Genomic DNA, 22931 nt, shown 5'->3' on the forward strand with positions numbered 1-22931 from the left:
ATGCACATTACTTTTTTCTTACTTTTCTCACATTATATCTCACTCTTCAGCTTTTTTCATGAAACCATAACTTCCTATATACTCTGAAGTGCATTTTAAAGTGTTTTGTTTCTTTTTACTCAAACTTTTCATCCAATGAAGACTTGAACAGAAATTATGATTAAGGCAGGAAATTGTGTTGCTGTTCAGCTTTAGTTTTTCTTGCATCCTTTCAACACACCTTTCCTGACTAAGGCAGCACAGTAGTAAACATTTAGGAAATAACTCAAATAAGCCAGGCTATACATGTTTGGGGATGTATTTAGAGCATGTTCCCAACCTTTTAATCCAATGGTAACCTAAACAAAAAAAAACATGAGTAAGAAAATAATTTCAGTCTCAACGTTCAAAGATGACAAAATATAGTACCTCACAATAAATAACAAGCCAGTTGCTGTCTGGATACACAGGCCCTATCTGTGAAATGTTTGCCACCCCCCCCCCCCCCAATAAGACTGCCTATGCATCCCTCTGATGTTAGACTGGGATGAAAGCAGAGATTCAAATGGTCACAATCCTGTATTTCAAGTAACTGATGACATACATATAACATGCCTCCTCACTCCTCAACCCAAAATGTCAAAGGCAAGCCACCTGTGTACATGCCTGAAGTCTGATTGTAAGGAAAGTGAGAAAAATAATGATTACAGTAATGTATTCTACTTTGCCGTTCCTAAATAGTACACTGCCCCTACACAAGCTACAAGTACACCTCTGAGGTCTGTGAGAAAAGTAAGAAACAATGACCACACTGTCTTCAGCCCAAACACAAGCTATAATGACCTCTAAGGTCTGACTGTGATGAAAATTAAAAAAAATAATAGCCACACAATCCCTTCTATGCACACACACACACACACACACACACACACACACACACACACACACACAATCCATAGTAGTTTTGTAGTTATTTCAGCAAATAGCAATAGATTGTGCAACACTGGTGCTGCCACACCAGATCAGTGACTGCCACTTAGCAGTCCTCAAACAACAGTGGGAGTAAGTCACTTTTATTTACCTCAGTGAGGAGTAATGCAAACCTGTCACAGTCCCTGAGGAGTAATGCAAACCTATCACAGTCCCTGAGGAGTAATGCAAACCTATCACAGTCCCTGATTTCACAGATCTTCCCTGATTTTGCTCATCATTTTGCTCTGATCTTTGTAAACAGTTTGATTTGCTTGTAAATCATTTAGGATTGCAGTCAAATCCAGACATCAGAGTTTTATACTTATTGAACAAAAAATGCACATTGATGCAAAAGGTGTTATTCTATTAACTTTTTAATTGAATTAGAATAATATTTAAAACATGTTCCCGATTTTGAGCCTTTATTCTGCTATGATTGGCATTGCGCTGAATTCTTCAGCAAAGAAGTTGAGAGTTATAGTCTCTAGTGTTCTGCCAGTGTTTATAAAACTCCCTGAAAGAGAAAACCATCCCTGAAATTTGGAAGCATCTGTTCTTAAAATCCAAGGTATGCACTTTGATCAGTCACTTAGGGCTGCTTATCTCTCTCTAGTACTTACCTTGCTCATGTTCATTATCAGCCTTATCCTCACAGGGTCATATCACAACCCTGGTCAGGCTAAAGGGCATAATCAGGAATTAATACATTTCCCCTTGTTTTTCCCCAATCAGCAGCAGCTTTCTTGGGGTCCCCACATAGTTAAGGATGATTAGTGGGGCCCCCTTGCAGTCACTGGTATTGCAGGTATCAAAAGCTAGCTACATTGTTAGTTTTAGCAGACAGAATGTCCACCAGCAGGGTTTAACTAGGCCGGGGGCACTATGTCAGTGGTGAAATATTTAATGGAATTGTTTAAGCTGTTTCAAGATAAAACACTGTTACTATAACCAGAAATATTGTTGAATTTTAAAGGCAATATAAATGAGTTATTACCCACCTAGTTTATTAAATATACAAGATTGCTGTACTAGATTTTGTTGGTTTGACAGACATGTTACAAAATATCTAGATAATATAACTTGCTGTGGTTGGGGGGCCCCCAGCGACTGCAGGGTTCGCTGATACCTAAAACCGGCTATCGTTGGAAGTCAAGTTTTCAACATGCAAATTCAATCCCTACTTTTAAAAAAGGAATAAGACAGGAACACTCAAACAATTAAAATGCAAACTGCAGGTGTGGGACCAAGTCTAAATGTGCAAATTGTTTTCAAAGAATTCCATGAACAAAATAGCATATGAGGGGGCAAATGCTGCCCCCATTGCTGTTCCCCTCTAACTGTAGGTAAAATTCTCCTTCAAAACAAAAATAATTATGTGATAAAGCATACTCTAACAATTGACATAGGTAAGCAGTTTTGGGGCTTTCACCCAATGTTTTTACAATTGCTTCCAAGCTCTTCTCTATTCTAATATTTGTGTATAGAGATTTTACATCTACACAAGCAAAATAATCAGAACTCCACTGGATTTTACTAATTTGATTTTTTGATAAGAATGAATGGTTTTATTAAGCAAGACATCAGATGTAGTGCTTTCATAGATTGTTGCTGTGTCTTTCGGCTTTTCCTGGTTAGGAGTCGCTACAGCGGAACTCCGGTCTACTAATGATTGGCAGTAGATTTTTACGTGCCGAGTTGCCAGCTCTGATGCACAACCTTCAACGAAGGTATGCCCATTCACGCATGTCTCCAGACAGAAGACGCTCTAGCTGAGAATCGAATAGGACAACGTCTTACTGTGCGGCGACAACGCTACCGCAGCACCATTTTTGGATAATCTAGTGTGTTTTCTTTCTTTCTGACACTGATATGGGTGGGTACACCTTTGAGTCTGAGTTTGGGTTGAATTTTGTATTAGGAATTGTTAATCAATTTAATAGTAATTGGTGTGAAGTAATTGAACACAATCAATTGTAGGATATTAAAAGGCTGCTTTAGTTGCTCTGTTTTATTCCTTAGAAGGCTTGTGTAGCCGAGGTACCAGAAGAAGTTAAATAAAAGAATAACCAGCTAATATATGCTTCCTGACTTAGTTTTTTTTTTTTTTTTGAGTGGAGCATAATAACTATATTACTGAAAATAACAATGATTTTGTTTGATATCTAGGAATCTGGTTAGATCCATCTCTGAACCTTTCCTGCTGCATAGACAGCACAAAGTAAAAGTTCAATACATTACTATTCCGGGCCACCAAACTTTCCCTCATCCACCTTCCTCTCCATATCTACCAGAGCAGTGCCAAGGAACTAATTCCTCCTCTCACAACTCGAATATGACCCTCCATTAATAGTCTTGTCCTCACAAAGAACTCCAGAAACATCTAAACAATCAAAAACAGAATCTGTACCTTCATCACTCTATCCTCAAAACAAGAACACAACTGCAAAATGTTACAGAAAGCAAAATGTCTTCCTAGAAAACAGAAAAGCAAACTCCTCCTAGGCTGCTACCTATACAAACTTCTGTACAATCAAAATTTAATACCATTGACATCAAACCTTACACTCTCCACACCTAACTACAACCTTAAAAATCAAAATCTCGGTTTCCTTCCTGCAACCCCCAGCAATAAATTTCACAGCACAGATTATAGCTTCTCCATTCTTTTATCAAAACTTCAGGAATAACTCCTGTTCCATAGCAAACAATCATTCTCTAACGTATTCTTTTTTTTTTTTTTTTTTAACCTCAGCTTAAAGTACACCTCATTGAAGAAGGTAAATGCCAGTGCCTTATCTCTGGCAACATCATATAATCTCTCTCTTGGCTTCTGTCCTGCCAATTTATTGTCTATCCACCTACCTTCCCACAGATCAAGACCCTAGAGCTGTCTTCTTGTATATGATTTATATAGCAATTTTGGTAGAATTCCTACCCAAAATGTACCATATTACTCAACCCTATCTTATAATATATTGTTATCTCTCCCATTTTGTACTGCACCATTCCCTGTATTGTTTCATTTACTCTCTGTTTTCTTGTTATACACAATCTGTTCTCTTGTTATGCATCCTGGGCAGAGACTGAAATTGGTCAGTGATCAGTGCTCTATCCAGGTTAACAAAGTTAAATAAAACTGACTACATTGTGTCTTTCTCACTTCTGATAAGGAGATATGAATTTCAATCTACAATGTTTGGCTTTTTGAAAACTCAAGCATATTGCTGTTTCTGGAATTTCAGCTGTGGCATTTGTTTTCACTTACTTTGGAGCAAATGCTGGAGGCCTGACATTTTTATTGTTGTACAAAAACAGAACAACAAATTTCTAAATCAAATATAATGAGCAGAATCGTTGGATATAATAAAGTACTGAAACAAGAGCAAAAGCAAAGCACAAACAAGTCCTTTCAATTCTTAAAAATTTCAAACCATTTATTATAAATAATAAGCACTTTCGCTAACAAGTAGCTTCATCAGATCATATACTGTTTTACTAAAACATGTGATACTTAAATACTATGCATCATCAAACAATTTATTCAAAAGAACCAATCATTAACATCTAATAATATAGTGCATTCAACAAGCTAGAAAATGGATGTATTAAATACAATTCCAATACATGTTAATTATGGTTACCTTCCTACAATAAAAATTAAGCTATAAACCTAAAACTAATAAAATAGGAAGAAATTATTTAAATAACATGAATGCAATTTATCATATAAACAATTCCTTTCATATAAAAATACATTTAATATCACAATTAAAAAAATATATATATATATATATATATATATATATATATATATATATATATACAATCTATCATGTAAATATACCAACATAATACCCATAGAAATATATATATATAAATATATAAATATAAATATATAAGTACATAAAGGATATATTGTATATAAACATAAACAGGTATAAAAGATTGTATGAATATATAAAAAATTATATGAATATATAAAAATAGAGAAAAAAGAATAAAATTAGGGAATTAGACCTATTAATATTATTCACTTCATATTATATATAGTTTCATTTTATGTGCCTACGTTGTCTTAATGTAGGTTTTATTGACACCTTGTCATTTAGTCCCAAGCCCCTATCTGCTCTTAACCTAATTATCCAACCATTTTCCCTTTCTTCTGTACGTGACATAATATTTCCGCCTCTAACATCAGGTGTAATCACTTCTAATGCCCTAAACATAATTTCATGTTCAGTACCATTTAAACTAACATGTTTGGCTAGTGCATTCTGCATGTTGTTTTTCCTAATATTATAAACATGCTCCCTTATTCTGTCACGTAATGGGCGGTTTGTGTTTATATACAATATATCCTTTATGTACTTATATATTTATATTTATATATTTATATATATATTTCTATGGGTATTATTATGTTGGTGTATTTACATGATAGATTATATATATATATATATATATATATATATATATATATTATTTTATTTTTTTTTTTAATTGTGATATTAAATGTATTTTTATATGAAAGGAATTGTTTATATGATAAATTGCATTCATGTTATTTAAATAATGTCTTCCTATTTTATTAGTTTTAGGTTTATAGCTTAATTTTTATTGTAGGAAGGTAACCATAATTAACATGTATTGGAATTGTATTTAATACATACATTTTCTAGCTTGTTGAATGCACTATATTATTAGATGTTAATGATTGGTTCTTTTGAATAAATTGTTAGATGATGCATAGTATTTAAGTATCACATGTTTTAGTAAAACAGTATATGATCTGATGAAGCTACTTGTTAGTGAAAGCGCTTATCATTTATAATAAATGGTTTGAATTTTTTAAGAATTGAAAGGACTTTTTTGTGCTTTGCGTTTGCTCTTGTTTCAGTACTTTATTATATCCAACGATTTAGCGTTTTTTACACAAGAGCATTAACCAGCGTGAGCAGCTGTCGTAAGCTATCTGTGATTATTTCCTATTGTTTAGCTGCTTAGCAGGAGCAAGGCGTTTGTACTTAATAACCACAATGATTTATGCAGGTAGTGCCACAGTGGCTCAGAACTTAACTTTGCTGTCTGACAACTATTGGTTCTCCATTTGGGCCCTGACTGAGGTGACTTCTATGTAGAGTCTGTATGTCCTTTCTATGTCTACATAGGCTTTTTGACAAGACTTCTGTTTTCCTTCCATATCCTGAAGTCACGTTAGTAAATGACCTGGTAATCATCTAAACTGCCCATAGGTATGACTGTCTGTATAGATCCAATAATGGACTACAATCTCATCCATTAGCAATCTTTGCCTTGGAAACGTTGCTTCTTGGAATAGGACTCTAGCTCCCAGGAGCCCTGAGCTGGTTAAAGTGGGTATCAGTAAATGAATGACTGACTGAATTCATGAATGAGTTATGACCCACTAGAAAGTGTTTTCAAGAATGATACAAACTGTGTCTGGCTCTACAAAGAGGATAAGCAAACACTATGACTGAACTTTGAATTACCTTGAATGGATTAGAAGTATATTCTTGTCCCTGACTCCATGATGTAGAAAGAGATGAAGCTTTGATTATGACCTGGACAACCTGAATTGAACTACCAAATCTCTCACTGAAGGAGCTGAGAAGGGGTTGGGCAGCAGTGGCTTTTCTGCAGACTCATCCAGTCTGGAGAGAGTTTTTTCCCCCATAAATGCATACATTCTCAATTATGTGGATGGTGCCAAATCATGAAGCAGATGGCCTTCAGTATTTTAATACCAAAGAGGGCACAACTAAGTGATGATATTTCCATTGAGGCATGTCACATCAGTAACTCCATCCAACTAAGATAAAAAAAAAAAATCCATGTTATGCAGGGCAGCATATGTGACACTGTTGACTATTGCATGCCAACTGACCTCCCCTTTTCAACTCACCACTAGTGTGGTCTTAGACCTGGAGGATAGTACAAGGAACATTAGGGTAAAATGAGCTATAGAAACAGTGCTATTGAACTGCTGATGGTCAGCTGGTGGGCACCCAAAGGAGGCCAAAAGAAAAAAAAAATATGTGATTGAACAAAGGAATAGTGTTTGCATTCTGAAGAAGAAATGATTTGTACTGGTGGGAAGGAGCACTCTGTTTTTATAACGAGAATGGTGGGCATATGTAACGACTTCTCTGTGGGTGGTCCAGACTGAACTATGATAAGAGGATTCAAGAATGGCAGATGTGTGTTGGATATTGAGCAGACAAAGAGTTACTTAGGTAGTTGGTTACTTGTGATTCACTGATGGTCCACAAAGTAAGAAAATTATTTAATAAGGTAAAATAGGCAGCCCTTACCTACCATGCGAGCAGTTATTTGTCTCAAATGTATTAAATATATGCAGTAAGTAAGGTGAGTATCATGTTAAAAAATGTGATTATAGCAGAAGTAACACAAGGTTTTCAGAATACTTAGAATTTAGTTGATGAATGTCATTAGCTCAACTTTAAAGGGTGACAACCTTAGGAAGCATAAAAAAAAGGTACAACCTCAAAATGATAGTAGATAGAACATAGGTTCTTATATACAGGAGTGGTCTCGATATTCTTGGTAGTGTATACATTATATTCATTTCTTGTGTACATTTTCTGTTTCTTTAGAAGCAGAAAGACTTGCCTTTGAACAGGAAGGGAAAGATAACAGCATGGTGAGTGAGGCTGAATTGCCAAAAGAAATCAAGGAAGTCCCAAAAACCAAACACAAAAGGCAAGCTGAAGAAGAGGAGGAGGAATATGAACGTTACCCACGTGTACATGACTATGTAAGTATTGTTTTATCATTTGGGAAAATGTATTTCACATCAAGTGGTACAATGACTTCCTTGGAGTTGGATGCTATGCCCGTAATTATAATTTCGGCAACACAGAATGATTTTCTCTCCACCTTGGTCACATGTTGGTCAAAGGCCAGATTAATGTCTACATATGTTCCCAGATCCCTGACTACAAAGTCAGCTTTTAATGGTATTTGTTTTGATGGACTAATTAGAACTATAACATATTTCTTGGCACTTTGTTTTAATCCGTGACTTTGGCGCCAGTTATTTATCTGTGTTAGAGTCTCTTGTAAGATGCTTGTCTTATGGGAGAATCTGTGATGGCACCCATCTGTGAACTTGGTCAGCCAAAGGCCCTTGACATTAGACTTTACCTCCAAGAATGGAGAGATTACTGACACTTTGAAAAAGACTCAACAATGATACGCAACTTACAGTTGAGCAGTGAGTATACAGGACAGTAAATTACTGACAAAATTGTTTTTATAACTCTAAATGCATGTGCAAGAATTATATGGGGTTTGGCTTACTTCCTTAGTTTATAAACAACAGCAGGTCTCTGCATTTCTAATGAAGTGTTGAAAAGTTGGGCACATTTCATTGTTCAAGGTCAATTTTAATTTGTCTCTAGTCTCCTTATTATTATTATTTCACTTTATTAGGGACGAACCTTACAAATTCATAAAATGAAGTACAGCACTGCAGAAATGTAGTCAATCATAGCTTTTGTTTGGACATTGTGAAGTCTGCACAAAATTATTTTCCCTGCAAGTACATTTCCTATGTCCTGAATCTGGGTGATTAAATCTTCGTGTATCGATAAAATTCCATTCACAAATTGTCACTTTCAGTTTAATTTTGTAATTAAAGAAAGCTTATTATTACTTTCAGCCTTGTGGCCAAGCAGAGTTCGTAGTTAAATCTGCAAGATTTTCAAAGAAGACTGAAAGAGTCTCTGTATTTTATTTAATCTACGTTTGTTTTTATGAAGTTGGAAACTGAAAGCCAAGCAGTTACCTTTTTTCTGTTGTACCATTTATTAATTTTGTGGTTTTAACACAGGCTTTTCTGTGGAATTTACCTTTATAACTGTATCTTACTGCTAAGCATTCACTAATACAGATGTTCGTAATATCATGGAAGTAATTTGCAATAGCCTCAGTACACTTAATTTTGGGACACTAAACAGAATGCCTTAGTCAGTTTTCATAAGTACGTAATGTTTTTGTATTGTGGCTTCCCTTGTTAATGTCTAGGAATGATAACTTATTTATGAATAAATTTGATTTTGCTTTTAGGCTAAAGGTGATAACATTATGACATAGGTACCCCTCATTAGTGAAAGGCATCTGTGGTAAAGGAAAAGACAAAACCTCCTCAAAGTGGAATAAACCAACTAACTTAGTTTTGAAAAAAAAAACTGTGTTCAGTAGACTTAAATAGAATACATTTGCTTGACATGCAGTATAAGGGTTTGGGAGCGTGGACGGCACAGGACAACTGAGTGACCTGGCTAATTTTTGTATTATTGGAGGAAAACACCACCAGATTTCCATGCTTCGAATTATACAAATAGGAAGCTAGGTATAGGTGACCTGTCTGGCTGTTTTTAACCCTCACCATTCTAGGTACTTGACTTATTACCTTAAAGTTATATGTATTAAGAGATAAATACATCATAGAGGTTGCCTAAAAACACATTCAAACATCAAGCTAACTATGGGTAACCACTACATCAAATAGAAAAGCATTTATAAATGTTTTTCACAAGTAAAGCTTCATCACATCTCTCCTATAGAAAAACAGACCTTTTCTATCTGGTGATGGTAACACCTCAATTGTAATGAAGTGGTGTCCTCTTGAATGGGGCTCATTTCATCAATTAATTATTTTTCTACTGTCATCTTTTATGGAGTTCATAATAACATGGTAAACTGTTCTGCTTTACTGAAATCTAATGACACATTCTAGACACTATCCTTTTTTATGGGGCTCACTGTGGCCAGTGTATATTCAGAATTTTGATAAGGCCACTGTAAGTTTAGATCTTTTTGTTTTTAAATATAGCCCCTCTGGATTAGTGAAATTACCCACCTTTTTACAACAATAGAGTTTGAGTTGCTCATGCTTGGGAGGAGGCTTAAACTCTGCATTAAACTGAATCTGAACAATCATATAATATGTAAAATCTGCACTCCTCGTATTTTGCTTCAAAAACCATCACAGTGAAGACATTTGAAAGCATAATGCTTAAAACTCGGTTTAAGATGGTATTCCTTCTGAAATTCTAAGGCAGCAATGTATCAAACACATTTTATTCAAAATGTATCTTTTTTCTGAGCAACACACGAACTGTATGGAAGTAAATGTGCAGATCTTTTTCTAGTTACCGCAGAGTTTTTTCTGCAGATAAGAGACAGGTGAAAAAACAGTGCGGAAACAGTGAGAAATAATGTTAAATGAGATAAATATAAGTTATATATATATATATATATATATATATATATATATATATATATATATATAAAATCACTGAAAAATGCATTCTTAGTTTAAAATATTTTGCACAATATTGTGAATAGTTACTCACATACAGGAATCTACTACTGGTTATGTTTGTTCCAGTGCGATTTTACGAAAAAAATACAAAGATAAAAAGAAATAAACAAAATGCCCAGCCTTTTGGGTGGCAGCCTTCCAGTTTGTAGGTCTTAGTGTCTGATATTCCACAATCTCCTTGATATCCCTCATGTCCTTGGATGTCCCCAGTCAGTTGCTGGTGACTGAAACTGTCACAACACAAAAACTGAAGAAATGCTTTGAAATTAAATGTTTAGTAGTAAGTATGAACTAGGCATTGTACAACCTGCTTACACTGAGATTACATATGTTTCACACGGATAACCTTCTCACTGCTAAACTGTTTGAATTCCTAAAGTTCATACACCCAAAAATCCCCAATTTCTTCAAGGTACCAAGTCATACAAGGACTTACTGGAACCATACTACATATCGACTCTGTCTAGTGTGGCATCCATTGCAGATGCAATCTCCATAACAAGCCACACAAGTTCTTAATGTACCTACCCTACATATCGACTCTGGCTAGTGTGGCATCCATTGCAGATGCAATCTACATAACCAAGCCACACAAGATCTTAATGTACCCACCCTACATATCAACTGTGGCTAGTGTGGAATCCATTACTTATGCAATCTCCATAACCAAGCCACACAAGAACTTGCTGTATCCACCCTACATATCAACTGTGGCTAGCATGGGGTCCATTACAGGTCCAATCTCCATGTACCTTGAAGTAAAAAAAAAACCCTAGCAGAGAGCAGTAAGTCATTCACTCTTGATACTTTGGATATATAGATTAGGAATATTTGTATCAATGAAAGCACCATCAGTATCATCTTCTCAGTTGTCATTGTCTAACCAAATATGAGTTATCTGCGTAAAAATAGTAAAAACACTTCCTGAGGAATATTTAAAACCATTAAGTATAGCCTGAATATGGACTTATGATTGATATTTATGGACCTGCCGTAGCCCAAACAGGCTGTCCCTGGTACTACTACTTTAAATCTCCCATCTCCTACCTGAAAACCATACTCCTATACAGTTCATAATTTGAAAAGATAGATATTTTTATTTATTAAGAGCTGATGATCTACCTCATTAAAGACACTTCTCTTAGGATCATAGGAAGTCACTAGACTATTGGCCCTGAGGCCCTTACAAGCCTAGCCAATAATTTATCCCATTTTCCAACAAGTCAGCACCCTCTGCCACTGTCAAGCAGGGACACAGGTGGAACCCCAGAGGTGTATTTTCTGTTCCCCATCCAGTTATCCAGGTTGCGCTTAAAAAGGTTTAATGAGGTACTCTGCTTTACATGGAGAGGGAGTCCATTCCACAAAAGGGGGAGTCTCTGGGACACAAATCTGTCCTGCCAACAAGTCTTATTGACGTCACAGACCAGGTCGAGGTCACACGTGCAGGTTACTCGAGTGGAGCTTCACTTGCGGATATGAAGCAGTCCCATCAGGGCGGAGTCTGAGAATTGGCTTTGTATGCCAGACAGAGGTCATCTCTGAGGAGTCTGTAGGAGACTGAGTAGAGGGACAGGGCTTTTGGTCTATTTGTGTAGGGTAGATATTTGAGGCCCTGGATTCTCTATTAATTTTTACTTTTCCATCATTTTACCATAACTGATAATAAACTGATTAGTCTTTAAAATCCAGAACTTTTGGAAATCCCTTGCTCTTTTAATTGTTTCACAATAAATTACCAGTGATCATGAATTTCCTCTGTATCACATCTTTAAAAAAAAATCTTCAGTGGAATTATTAAATGATCTCTCAAGATGTTTAAGTATTTGTCAGCCTGTCACTTCCAGATTTTTTTTTTATAATCAAGTTGACTTAGTATCTTAATACAATGATTCTTAACTAAGTTTAATAATTTGATATGAGCATTTTCTGTTAAGGTTGTAACCACTAGTTTGTTTCAAAAACTTCAGTGAAATGATTTGTTGACATATCACTTATTTTAGTTTTCTTACTTATTATCTTGTTCACAAAGCTGATGATCTTAATTGATTATTCTTAACTTGTCTTAACATAGTTAAAAGATTCTTATCAGTGTCTTCAGTTAATTTTAGGTCATGCTTGTGATTTTTCACTTAATATTAAAATGCATTTCTATCTAGCATCTATAATTTCCTTTTGAACCTGATTGACGGAATCTTACCTTCTGACTTTGAAAGACAGAATCTTGATTGCAGAGTCTCCCACATTTCATGGATAACTGCACCTGTAAAAACAATCTCCTGGATATATTGTTTGCATATCTGTTTTCTGTCTTGTAATTTGAATGGATTCAAGTCTCACATCTACTTACTTGTCAGTGGGTAATAGTCGGTCTATGAAAGTAATCTCTAATTACTGGATGGCCATTGCCTGGTAATGAGAGCAAAATTCATACTTATGATTTTCATCGTTTTCAAGGATACATAATATGTCCAAAAGCCATGAAAGAACAAAGAGAAAATAGCATAAAACGAAAGGTAGATATTTTTAAAAGGCATAAGTGCATCACAAGATGTAAATACCCAATTTATAAGAAACTATGTAAGAAAGGTATAAATTAATGAAATGCATCTGATAGCACAGACCAAATGACATTTCCAAGGAACACTTAAGATAACAGTTGTATATATTTAAAAAAAAACATAGATTTCTTTTGTATTCCACAAGGCAAATAAAAACAAATGCTGGCATCTGTTTTTTTTTTAAACTGAAAACAATAGATTGCCAACTTCAGCTTCAGTTCAAAAGTAAAACAGTACATTTTGTTACTTTCTCCCAGTTATATACATTCCCACACAATACCCTCAGCACATGTGCAGTCTGTTAAAGTTATAGGCTGTAGGCCTCACCCAGGTGGGGTATTCTTCCAGGTAAAGTACACAACTAAGCCCCTGACTGGACTGTTGTGCTCCATGACACCAGTACCTTCTGGTATGTTCCTGCTAACCAATTTCAGAGTCTCCAACCTTCTGAATTCTGTTAGGCACCCTTTTGTTATGTAGCAGTAATGAGTAATTAACTAGCTAATACAACTAACTTTCTGAAAGAATGTTCCACACAAGTTGTTTGCCTTGCACTTAGACACAAAGCACATTTACTGCACACATGTTGCAATACCCTCTCCCCCTCCAAATCACAAAACCTTGGGTTTTGTAAAGAAAATATAATGTATTTGTAGAGATGGAAACCCATCAGCATTCTGATCTGTTAGTCCAAGCCATGGGTTAATATGAATAATAGTACCTGTGAAGTCTGGTAGAGAAGGGTGAAGGCTGCCAGCCTAGTCCAATAGAATCTGATACATAATTCTATCATTTGTAAATATAAATGTAAACTACAGGCTTGTTGTTTTAAATGTAAAGAAATGTTGTTACAGAAATGTGGTGACAGTGCTCTCTACTAACCCAGTAAAAGCATGTGGTGACCCTTTCAAAGAAACAGTAGTGCTGAATAGCCTAGATGAAGAAATTTCTATTGTTTTAACCAAGAGTTAAATTGCTAGGCTTAAACACGCAAATGTATTTTTATTGCTCTGTTCCTGACCAGCAGCAAGATAACAAAAGGGAGATGTTAAGAATGTAAATGTAGTTAATGTGTAGCCTGGAAACTCCAGGAAGGGTGAAAAAGATGATGTAATGTTTATCAGAACTGGAGTTTCAATTTAAACAGTGAGAACCAGAGATTAAGTATATTTGCCTGACTATCTAACGTAGCACTGCCTTGCTCTATGTAAGTAAGTTACTTTAGAAGTATGTTTTCTTCTAGAAATAGCTAGGACTATAAAGATTAGACTTGGTGTTTTATCTGTTATGTCAGAACTGTACTACATAATTATTTTAAGTTTCTGTGTGATCTCTGAACTCTTGAATAGCACTGTGGTGTAGTAGTATTGTCTTGTGTTTTAATTATTTATTATTAAATATTTTAAAAACCTTTTACCTGTGGCTGGTTTGTGTAGTGACAAGTTAAGCTCTAAAGTACATTGCATATTTATAGAGTTTATTGTACAAGGCCACTCTAATAAGCCTTGACTGATTAGTCACACTTACCAATTGGATAATAATATTGCACAGTAATAATTGGACACCCTTTTAAGGGCCTTTGGGTAGCTGATAATTATTAGCTGGTGGTGGCAATAATTACTACTGTATAGTCTGGGTAAAGGGCACAGCTGGAGAATCTGTGACAGCCTTTCCCAGGAGTGTCTGTGAAGTTGTATAAATACTTATCTCAAAGTGTGTGTGTGTCAGCTACTTGGGCAGGGACACGAAGCACTGGTTGGATAGAGAGGGTACTGGAGGTTAGCTTGCCAGCTAGGGTGAGATCTGGTCCCTATAGCTGTGCCAGTGAGGAGTCTTATTGGGTACCTGGGGAGCAAGGTAGCAACCAGCCCCAGACTGACTGTGATCTCTGTGTGCACTTAAGGGAAATTGTACTTTACTGTGTGTATTTGTTATCCTTTCCTCTCATATGAGACACCCTGGTGTTAGTGGTGAGGATTGAGGCTCCTTGATTGCTGGGCCAGTGCGCGGGCATCACAGTACCCACCGGCGCAAGCTGTCTGCTTACAAAGCCATTGCAGATGGCATGGTTAGTTACAACACTGAAATGTGTACCCAACAAATGCTACCTTAAAAAAATAGAAAAGATACTTTATTGCTAAACTCACTCCATCTCTCAATATTTGTTTTTTGCATTGCTAAATTTTCATTTCACATAGCAGATCTGATGCTCCTGACTTTGAATGTCTTAGGAAAATACTTTCTCCCAAAACAACTTGTAAAGCATCATTATATCAAGTAAATTCATTAGTAAAATCTTGAATTAGTAAAAACTAGATGAGGCTAGAGGATGCCTTTTTAATTCATTAAATGCTGTGCCTGCCTCAAGTGAACATTGTACCTTGATAGGAGCTTTACATTTTTGATGTGTCAAAGGACATGTGATAGTCACAAAATTAGGCACAAACTTCCTGTAATACGCAGCTGTTCCCTCTCCTAGATTGCAACTTACATTCAAGTCTATATCCATTAGCTGACTATTTAGGAACTATTTACTTCTCTGAAATTCTGTTAAACCATGTACTTACTCAAAAGCTTAAAACTCTTGTCTACGAACATTAACTCTCTGCACCTTACTTTCTGTAAGAGAGCAGCAAATAAAATTACAAAACTTCTTACCTTTATTTAAAATCTTTCACTTCAGGAATACCCCACCAATGCTACAGCACACTATTATTTCTCTTCCAAAGGTATATCCTCCTAAAACTCAAAAAGATTATAGAGCAGTATCCAGTCTCTGATTGATCACTAGCCAAAATCTTTGAGAAAATACTTTATAAAACAAATGCTTAGGCACATCAGTAGATATGGCTTCCTGTCAGATAAGTCGAATAGTTTCAAAAATGCATTTAATGCCACTACAGCCCTTCTCTCAGCAAGAGATGCAATCTACAGAAATATCGACAATGGCCTCATTGCAGTTGCCACATCTGTAGATACGACTAGGAATTTTGAAACTGTAAGCAACAACGTGATCATTAAAGGACTCCAAAAATGTACCTTTATTATGTATACAATAAAATAGTTTCTAAGCTATCTCAAAAATAGAATGTTTCAAGCCCTTTCAAATAACCAACTTTCAGCAGTAAGCACGCTCAGTTCGGGGGTCTCTCGGGAATCTTAGGGCCACTATTTTCCTCTTTGTTTATTAATGACATTATGGAAGACTGATCCTCACTGAATTTTACATTATATGCTGATGATGGTCTTCTACTAGAATCACACCAGTTTCCTTTTAACCTTCAAAAATCACTCCAATAGTCTTTCTCTAATCTCTGCACCTGGGCAAAAAAAACCTCCCCATTAACCAGAAAAAGACCAGTTTAATGGTCATTTCTACCCACAGCAAATCACCACACCTGCCGTGCTTAAACATAACAGTATTCCCAGTGGTGTCAGAACACAAATACTTAGGCTTTAGTCTTGACCTCTCCCCCAACTTCAACATGCATACCAAAAATATAGTTTACAATTTCCTAACACAACTGAAACTATGCTACGGAATAACACACCCCCTTTCCCCTAGTGCGCACACATCACTTTGTCAAAATGTTCTTCTTATAGAACTGGAATATGGGTCTTCATTCTGCCTGCAATGCTCATGGTGCAGTCTGCAGAGAATAAAATAGATTCATTTTGCTAGCAGAGAACCTCAGATCCATCACTGCAATCTTCACAAGAAGTTAAAATTGGCTATCCATCACTAAAAGATTAACCCATCTCTTAGCCACACTGTTATATAAAATTCTAATTGAAGGATACTGTCCATCATTGAAGAGAAAATTCCTTCTCCGAAAACTGGTATACTCTGTACGAAGTATTCAAGAAAATGTTAACACTTTGAGTAGGCCCCCATTCAAAACAGTTACAGGTTCATAGGTAAGTACTAGGCTATCTCCCTTACGAGCCATTTTAAACGCAGACAATTTCCCTTTTGTTGCTTGAATTAACCTATCCTCTTTGGTGTTGGTTTGGCCTTACCCATCCCATGGCCAGTAGTACTACATTGCACCTAATAAGAACAACTTGGATCATACCATAGATAATTTTATGGGACCCATGCATGGGATACAGTATTTAGGAGCTTCCTCTGTCCATTAGTAGTATAGGGGGCATGCAGCAAATTTTCTGTTTCCTATCCATAGATCTAAATTGTGCACGAATATGGACAGGGATGAACTTTGTTTTATATGGATGAGGAGTCTGTTCCAGAGTATCGGTATCCTCTGCGAGATATGTGTCCCTCCAGACCGTTCTGTTGATGTTGCAAAGCAAGTTTAGATCCCTAGTCCAAGCACTTCTGATGCCATTTTGCTTACTCATGTGCAGTTAATCCATCAGAAATGGGTCGGAGGATGCCTTGAGTGTCAGACACACGTCATCAATTAGCAGACTGTAGGATACAGAATATAGTGACAGGGATTTGAGTTGGTTCATGTACGGCATGCTGTTTAGGCCTTTTATCCTTTTAGTAAGTTACATCTGTGGTCATTACAGTAGTTTAATGTATATGAACAGGTACATGCCAAAGGGGTCATCATATTCACTGACTGGCCTAATAAGGTCTTAGTAAAGTGCAGTGACATCCCTAGATCTAGACACAGTTCCTTTGTTTACAAGCTATACAGAATGGAAGGACTTTATTACAAAAATGGACACATGTTAGTCAAAAGTTAGATCACTGTCCAATTAAGTTCCCAGATCCTGAACAACTGGGTCAACACTTATGGGCCCATTGTCAGTGTGTTAGTTCTCTGGGATAGATGGATTCCCAAAGGATACAATAATGCATTTTTTTGGTATTTAGTTTCAGTTCATGATTTTGGCAGCAGATCTTTATTTGGGACAAACCTTCCTGCAGGCTGGCAAAGTCATTTGGAGATTCAGTGACTGCTCCTGGCTTGCAGTCATCTGCAATTAGTCAGCCAGAGCCCTCTGGTATTGGCTTTTACTTCAGAAAAGTAGATGCCAGACAGGAGAACTACAGAATGTGCCTTTTCCAAATTAGGCTCTGTGCTGTGGAACAATCTCCCTCTTGAGATAAAAAGCCACAATTATCTTCAGAGGTTTTAATCAACCCTTTCAGAAGACCTTCACAGTGGAATAGCATGTAGATGGTACAAGGTTATGGTTAGCAGTATTACAATGTATGGATTCATAAATATAACTCACACTCTTAACTGATGTACTGAATGAAGTAGAACAACATTGCCCCCCTCCCGCCTAAACTGCTCCCTGTCCTCTTCCCCCTCCCCTCTCAGCTCGCACACTTTGCCACAATTACTCATTTAGGGTCTTTATGATATTCTACAAACCTTGAAATTCTTAGATAGAATCTAACTTTTTATATTATATTTTATATACTTAATATGTACCATGGCTGTTTAAACCCTTAATATTACTCTTGTATTCTAACATGTTCATTTATAAGTTGTATTCTGTTTCTCCTGTAATAATACATTCGTATGTTAATATTGTATGATGTTTTCTTTTTGTATCTGTTTATCTGTGGAGTTTTTCTCCTTGGGTCTCCATTGAAAAAAGGCTCTGCAGCCCAGTTGGACTAACCCGTTTAACAAATATGCAGACACCACACATTATAATAATATATGCCCACAATTGTTCACGAACTACATAACGGACCAATTCAGAACTAAACACATATGCTCTCATTCCTACTCTAAAAAAACACAATACTTTCTCACACTCATCACCAAACTCCAACATCTGTATTACCATTTTAACACCAGGCTCACCATAAGTGGGGATATCCACCCCAACCCAGGCCCAAATCCATCCTGTCCAACACAAACTGCTCCAACACCAATGTCAGAACATAACACCCCCACTATCTTCATCCCTGGGCAAATCAACAACAGCAGCAAAACCAACCATATTTTAATGCTAAATATTAATATTGGAAGCATCAAAAATAAAATACCTGAACTCCAGGCCACAATAGCACACTACTCCCCAGACATAGTTGCTTTAACAGAAACCTGGCTAAATAAAAACATAGCTAACTCAAAAGTTCTCCCTACTGGCTACAATATCATTAGACAAGACAGACCACTTTGTAAAGGGGGTGGAACTGCCTTACTGCACAAGTCCAACTTAACTGTATTTCAATTACCAAACTCCTACCCCTCCCCCGATAATTGGGACATACTTATCTCACAACTTCACCTTCACCCTAAAAAGGTCATCACCACAATTGTGATCTATATTCCACCTGGTAATACACCTGCTAGCCTTGAAGACTTCTTATACTGGTGTTCTTCCACATACTCGCAAGAAACCCTTATTCTGGGGGATTTCAACCTCGATTGGTTCACCTGCATATCAGAACCACCAAGTAATCTATTAAAGTCCAAATTCCAACTAGATGTGCTAAAAAATCTAAAACGGAATCCATCCTTGACTGGGTCCTAACTAATAACCCCACTTTGTACCCCCATGCAGGCAGTCTCCCAGACACTTTAAGTTACCACAACATAATATACCTTATACATAGTAGAACAAGCATATGCAAAACCACTAACAATATATTCACTAGAAACACAAAAAAATTCTCTCCTGAGGTCCTCAATAGTTTACTCTGTAACTGTGACTATACCCCCCCTAAAAGCCCTCCCACTTGACCAGACTGTTGCATATTTCCACAAAACATTTCTACTACACCTAGACAATGTCACTCCATTGCGCAAAATCAAGGTTAGAACCTCTATAAACCCCTGGCTCAGTAAAGAAACCAAACAAATCCTCAAGTCCAGAGACACTGCCTGGCTTTACTGTCAAAAAACCAAAGAAACACAAAGCCTAACTAAGTACCAAGAACTGCACAACCGTGCAAAGAAATGCATTAGGCTGGACAAAAAAATCCTACTATACAACATTACAAACTAAATACCAACACAACCTGCAAAAATTTTGGAAAAATGTAAACCAGCTACTAAAATCCACCCAAAAGGCTACCCCGAAACTAACCACCCTGACACTAAAGTTCCCACCGAAACACAATTCAACTCCCACTTTGTGAACTCAATTCTATCCTTAGTATCACAGGACAGTTCCTTCCTCACTACCCCCCCCCCAACACAAATAACACTAATACAAGCTTTATCCTCAAAACAGTTTCCACCACTTCAATCAAAAGCATGCTCTCAAAACTTAAAACTTCATCAACAGCAGCCAACCTGCTCCCCAGCTATTTCTTGAAACTCACAGCAGATGCTATTGCTATCCCAATCTCCAATCTCATAAACAGATCAGTTGTTGAAAACTATGTGCCCAAACTCTGGAAAATATCTTATGTTACACCCATACATAAAGGCGGTGCCTCCACTGAACTTAATAACTACAGACCCATTGCTTTACTCTCCCCCCTGGCCAGAATCCTAGAAAAATGCATCCATACCCAGGTGCTAAAATGTCTCCTAGAAAGCAACATCTTGTCACCTACTCAGCATGGATTTAGACCTGCCCATAGTACCACTACAGCCCTCCTCTGCTTCACACAGTAAACCGTCTCAAAATGAAGGCCTCAGGTGTCAACTCTTTTTTTGGATATGTCCAAAGCATTTGGCACAGTCTTGCACCAAATCCTGCTAAACAAACTAAAATCAATATCACCTATAAAATTCCACTCTTACCTGGTTCCAAAGCTACTTAACTGAGAGGTACCAAGCTGTGAAATGGGAAAATTCTCTCTCTCCTCAGCTGCCCATAACTATAGTAGTCCCACAAGGTTCTATCTTAGGGCCACTACTATTCACAGTCTTCACAAATGACCTCCATACCTCCACACAGCATGCATCTATCATTCAGTATGCAGATGACACTACCTTAATCTGTGCTGCACAAAACATTCCCACCCTCCTGCAAATAACTCAACTAGAATTCTCTGACATTGAAAACTACCTTACCAAAGCCCAACTTATTCTTAATCCAAAGAAAACTCAGCTTATGATTATAACCAGTTATAACAGAAACACTGATAGTGAATTCACTATCTACTCCACAAATGCTACTCCAATCACTCCACTGGCACAGGCTATGCTATTGGGAATAACCATAGACTCCCACCTAAAATTTGATAGTCCTCTCAACTTAACTATTAAAAAAGTACATGCCAAACTGGGATCACTCTACCATATCAAACCATTTCTTACCAACAACACAAGATCAGCCATTGCTCGCTCCCAACTTCTATCCACCCTACTCTGTGCATCTCCCATTCTGACTAATCTCAACAAAACTGAACTAAGCAAAATGGAAGCCTGCTATAACAGAATTGCCCACTTTGCTGCAAATTGCTCATATAGAACTCATCACTGCACTGCTTTGAGACAGCTCCACTGGCTTGAACTACTCAACCTCCTAGGCTACAATCATCTCTTCCTCTGTCATTTGATCTATTACCTCCCCAATAAATGTCCTGCCCTCAAAAACCTAGTACATCACCACTCAGCCGAAAGGCTTCTTAGATCATCAAGCAAACTACTACTAATAGTCACCAATAGCTACAATAGCTTTGGAGATGCACTATATAGTGGTTTAGTGGCTGAAAAATAGAACTCTGTCCCCACTAGCATTCAAAACACACTGTCCAAAGCCTCCTTTAAAGATCTCATCAGGCAACATCTCAAGCAAAGTTGGCAGTGCCATGATTGCTCCCCAGGCTATTGAAAGTGGATAAGGTACACATACTAAACCTAGACTACTTGATAATAGTTTTCAATCTTACAAACACTGGCTAATCTACAGTGTATGTACTGTACCTGTGTACTATGTATGTATTCTACCTATGTTCCAAATTTCAGCTGTACACCACAAATCTACTAATTACCTTTATTTTTAAATTAATATGTTGTTGTTTGTTCTCTCCACTGTAACTGTTGATGTGCTGCATACCACTGTAAAAACATGTCTTTTGTAATTTGTGTGTATACTGAACATGTCTAAATAACTAAATGTATCTGTAATTTTTCTGTGTGGAGCTTTTCTCCCTGGGCCTCTGCTGAAAAAGGGCCTTTTCGGCTCAGTCAGACACCCCCGGTTAACAAATGTAAAATAAACAAATAAATGTCAAATAAATAAATAAATATTGTAATACAATGTATATATCATACTATAATGATAGTGCTAAATTGCTGAATGGAGTTTAACCAACATTGCATTTCAGTAATATAATGTATACATCATACAAAAATCAGGTCATACAAGCACTGATAACTTGTGTACAACTTAATCTACACATTTTAGATTATATGATTTCCTCTACTGGTCTTATTTTTACTCTACACATTTTTTATTATATGATTTCCCCTACTGGTCTTATTTCAGTGTGTGTTATTTTGATGTCAACGATATTTATGTTAATATAATTGCTGTTTGAGCATGTCAGTGTTAGTAATGCTCAAGGTTTGCAACTGTCAGTGTAATTTCTGTTCTTGTATCCAAATGTATTCATCCAAAATTATACAGTTCAAGCAAGTATTTATCTATATAACTGTCAAGTTGAAATTCTCTTTACTCCTGCCTTAAGGGCCTGGGTTGGGACTCAAAATAATGTATGGACCAGCTTATTCACCTGGTTATCAAGCATGAAATAAATAAATCATAAAAAGTCTTTATCTCTCAGTGGGGGGGGGGGGGTATATGCTATTTTTTCTGTGTGTGACCTTACTACCCCCTTCCTATATCCTATAACTTATCTTAAGTGCTTGGCTTCCACTATACGCAATTTGCTTTTCTTAGCATTTATAGTCAAGCCTGCCTGTCGTCCAGAATCAAATTCAGCTTTTACTTTTGACAAGTGAGATTCTCACTTTCTGAAGTCATTATAGAATCTAAGGCTTCCATTAGGTTTAGCAATTAACACTAGTGGGCTGATCCATTTTCCTTGTGATTCTTTTATCGCACCTAGCCTTAGCATCTTAAGAACTTCTCTTAATGTCTCTGGTACTAAAGTCAGAGTCTGTCCTCCTTTCTGGGTGTAATCTTGGTTA

At 36.6% G+C, this 22931-nt stretch overlaps 1 protein-coding gene across 1 annotated transcript in view; it reads left to right on the forward strand.

The window, feature by feature from the left end:
• TNMD (tenomodulin) overlaps window positions 1–22931 on the forward strand; it is a 1096617-nt gene that overhangs the window by 1054860 nt on the left and 18826 nt on the right. The window contains exon 6 of the mRNA XM_044057640.1: window positions 7587–7747. Coding sequence (XP_043913575.1) covers window positions 7587–7747 — 161 coding nt within the window. The remainder of the gene's footprint in view (window positions 1–7586; window positions 7748–22931) is intronic.

Source organism: Protopterus annectens, chromosome 15.part0 (genome assembly GCF_019279795.1).
Source record: "Protopterus annectens isolate FY-2018-M chromosome 15.part0, PAN1.0, whole genome shotgun sequence".
NCBI classification, from domain to species: Eukaryota; Metazoa; Chordata; order Ceratodontiformes; family Protopteridae; genus Protopterus; species Protopterus annectens.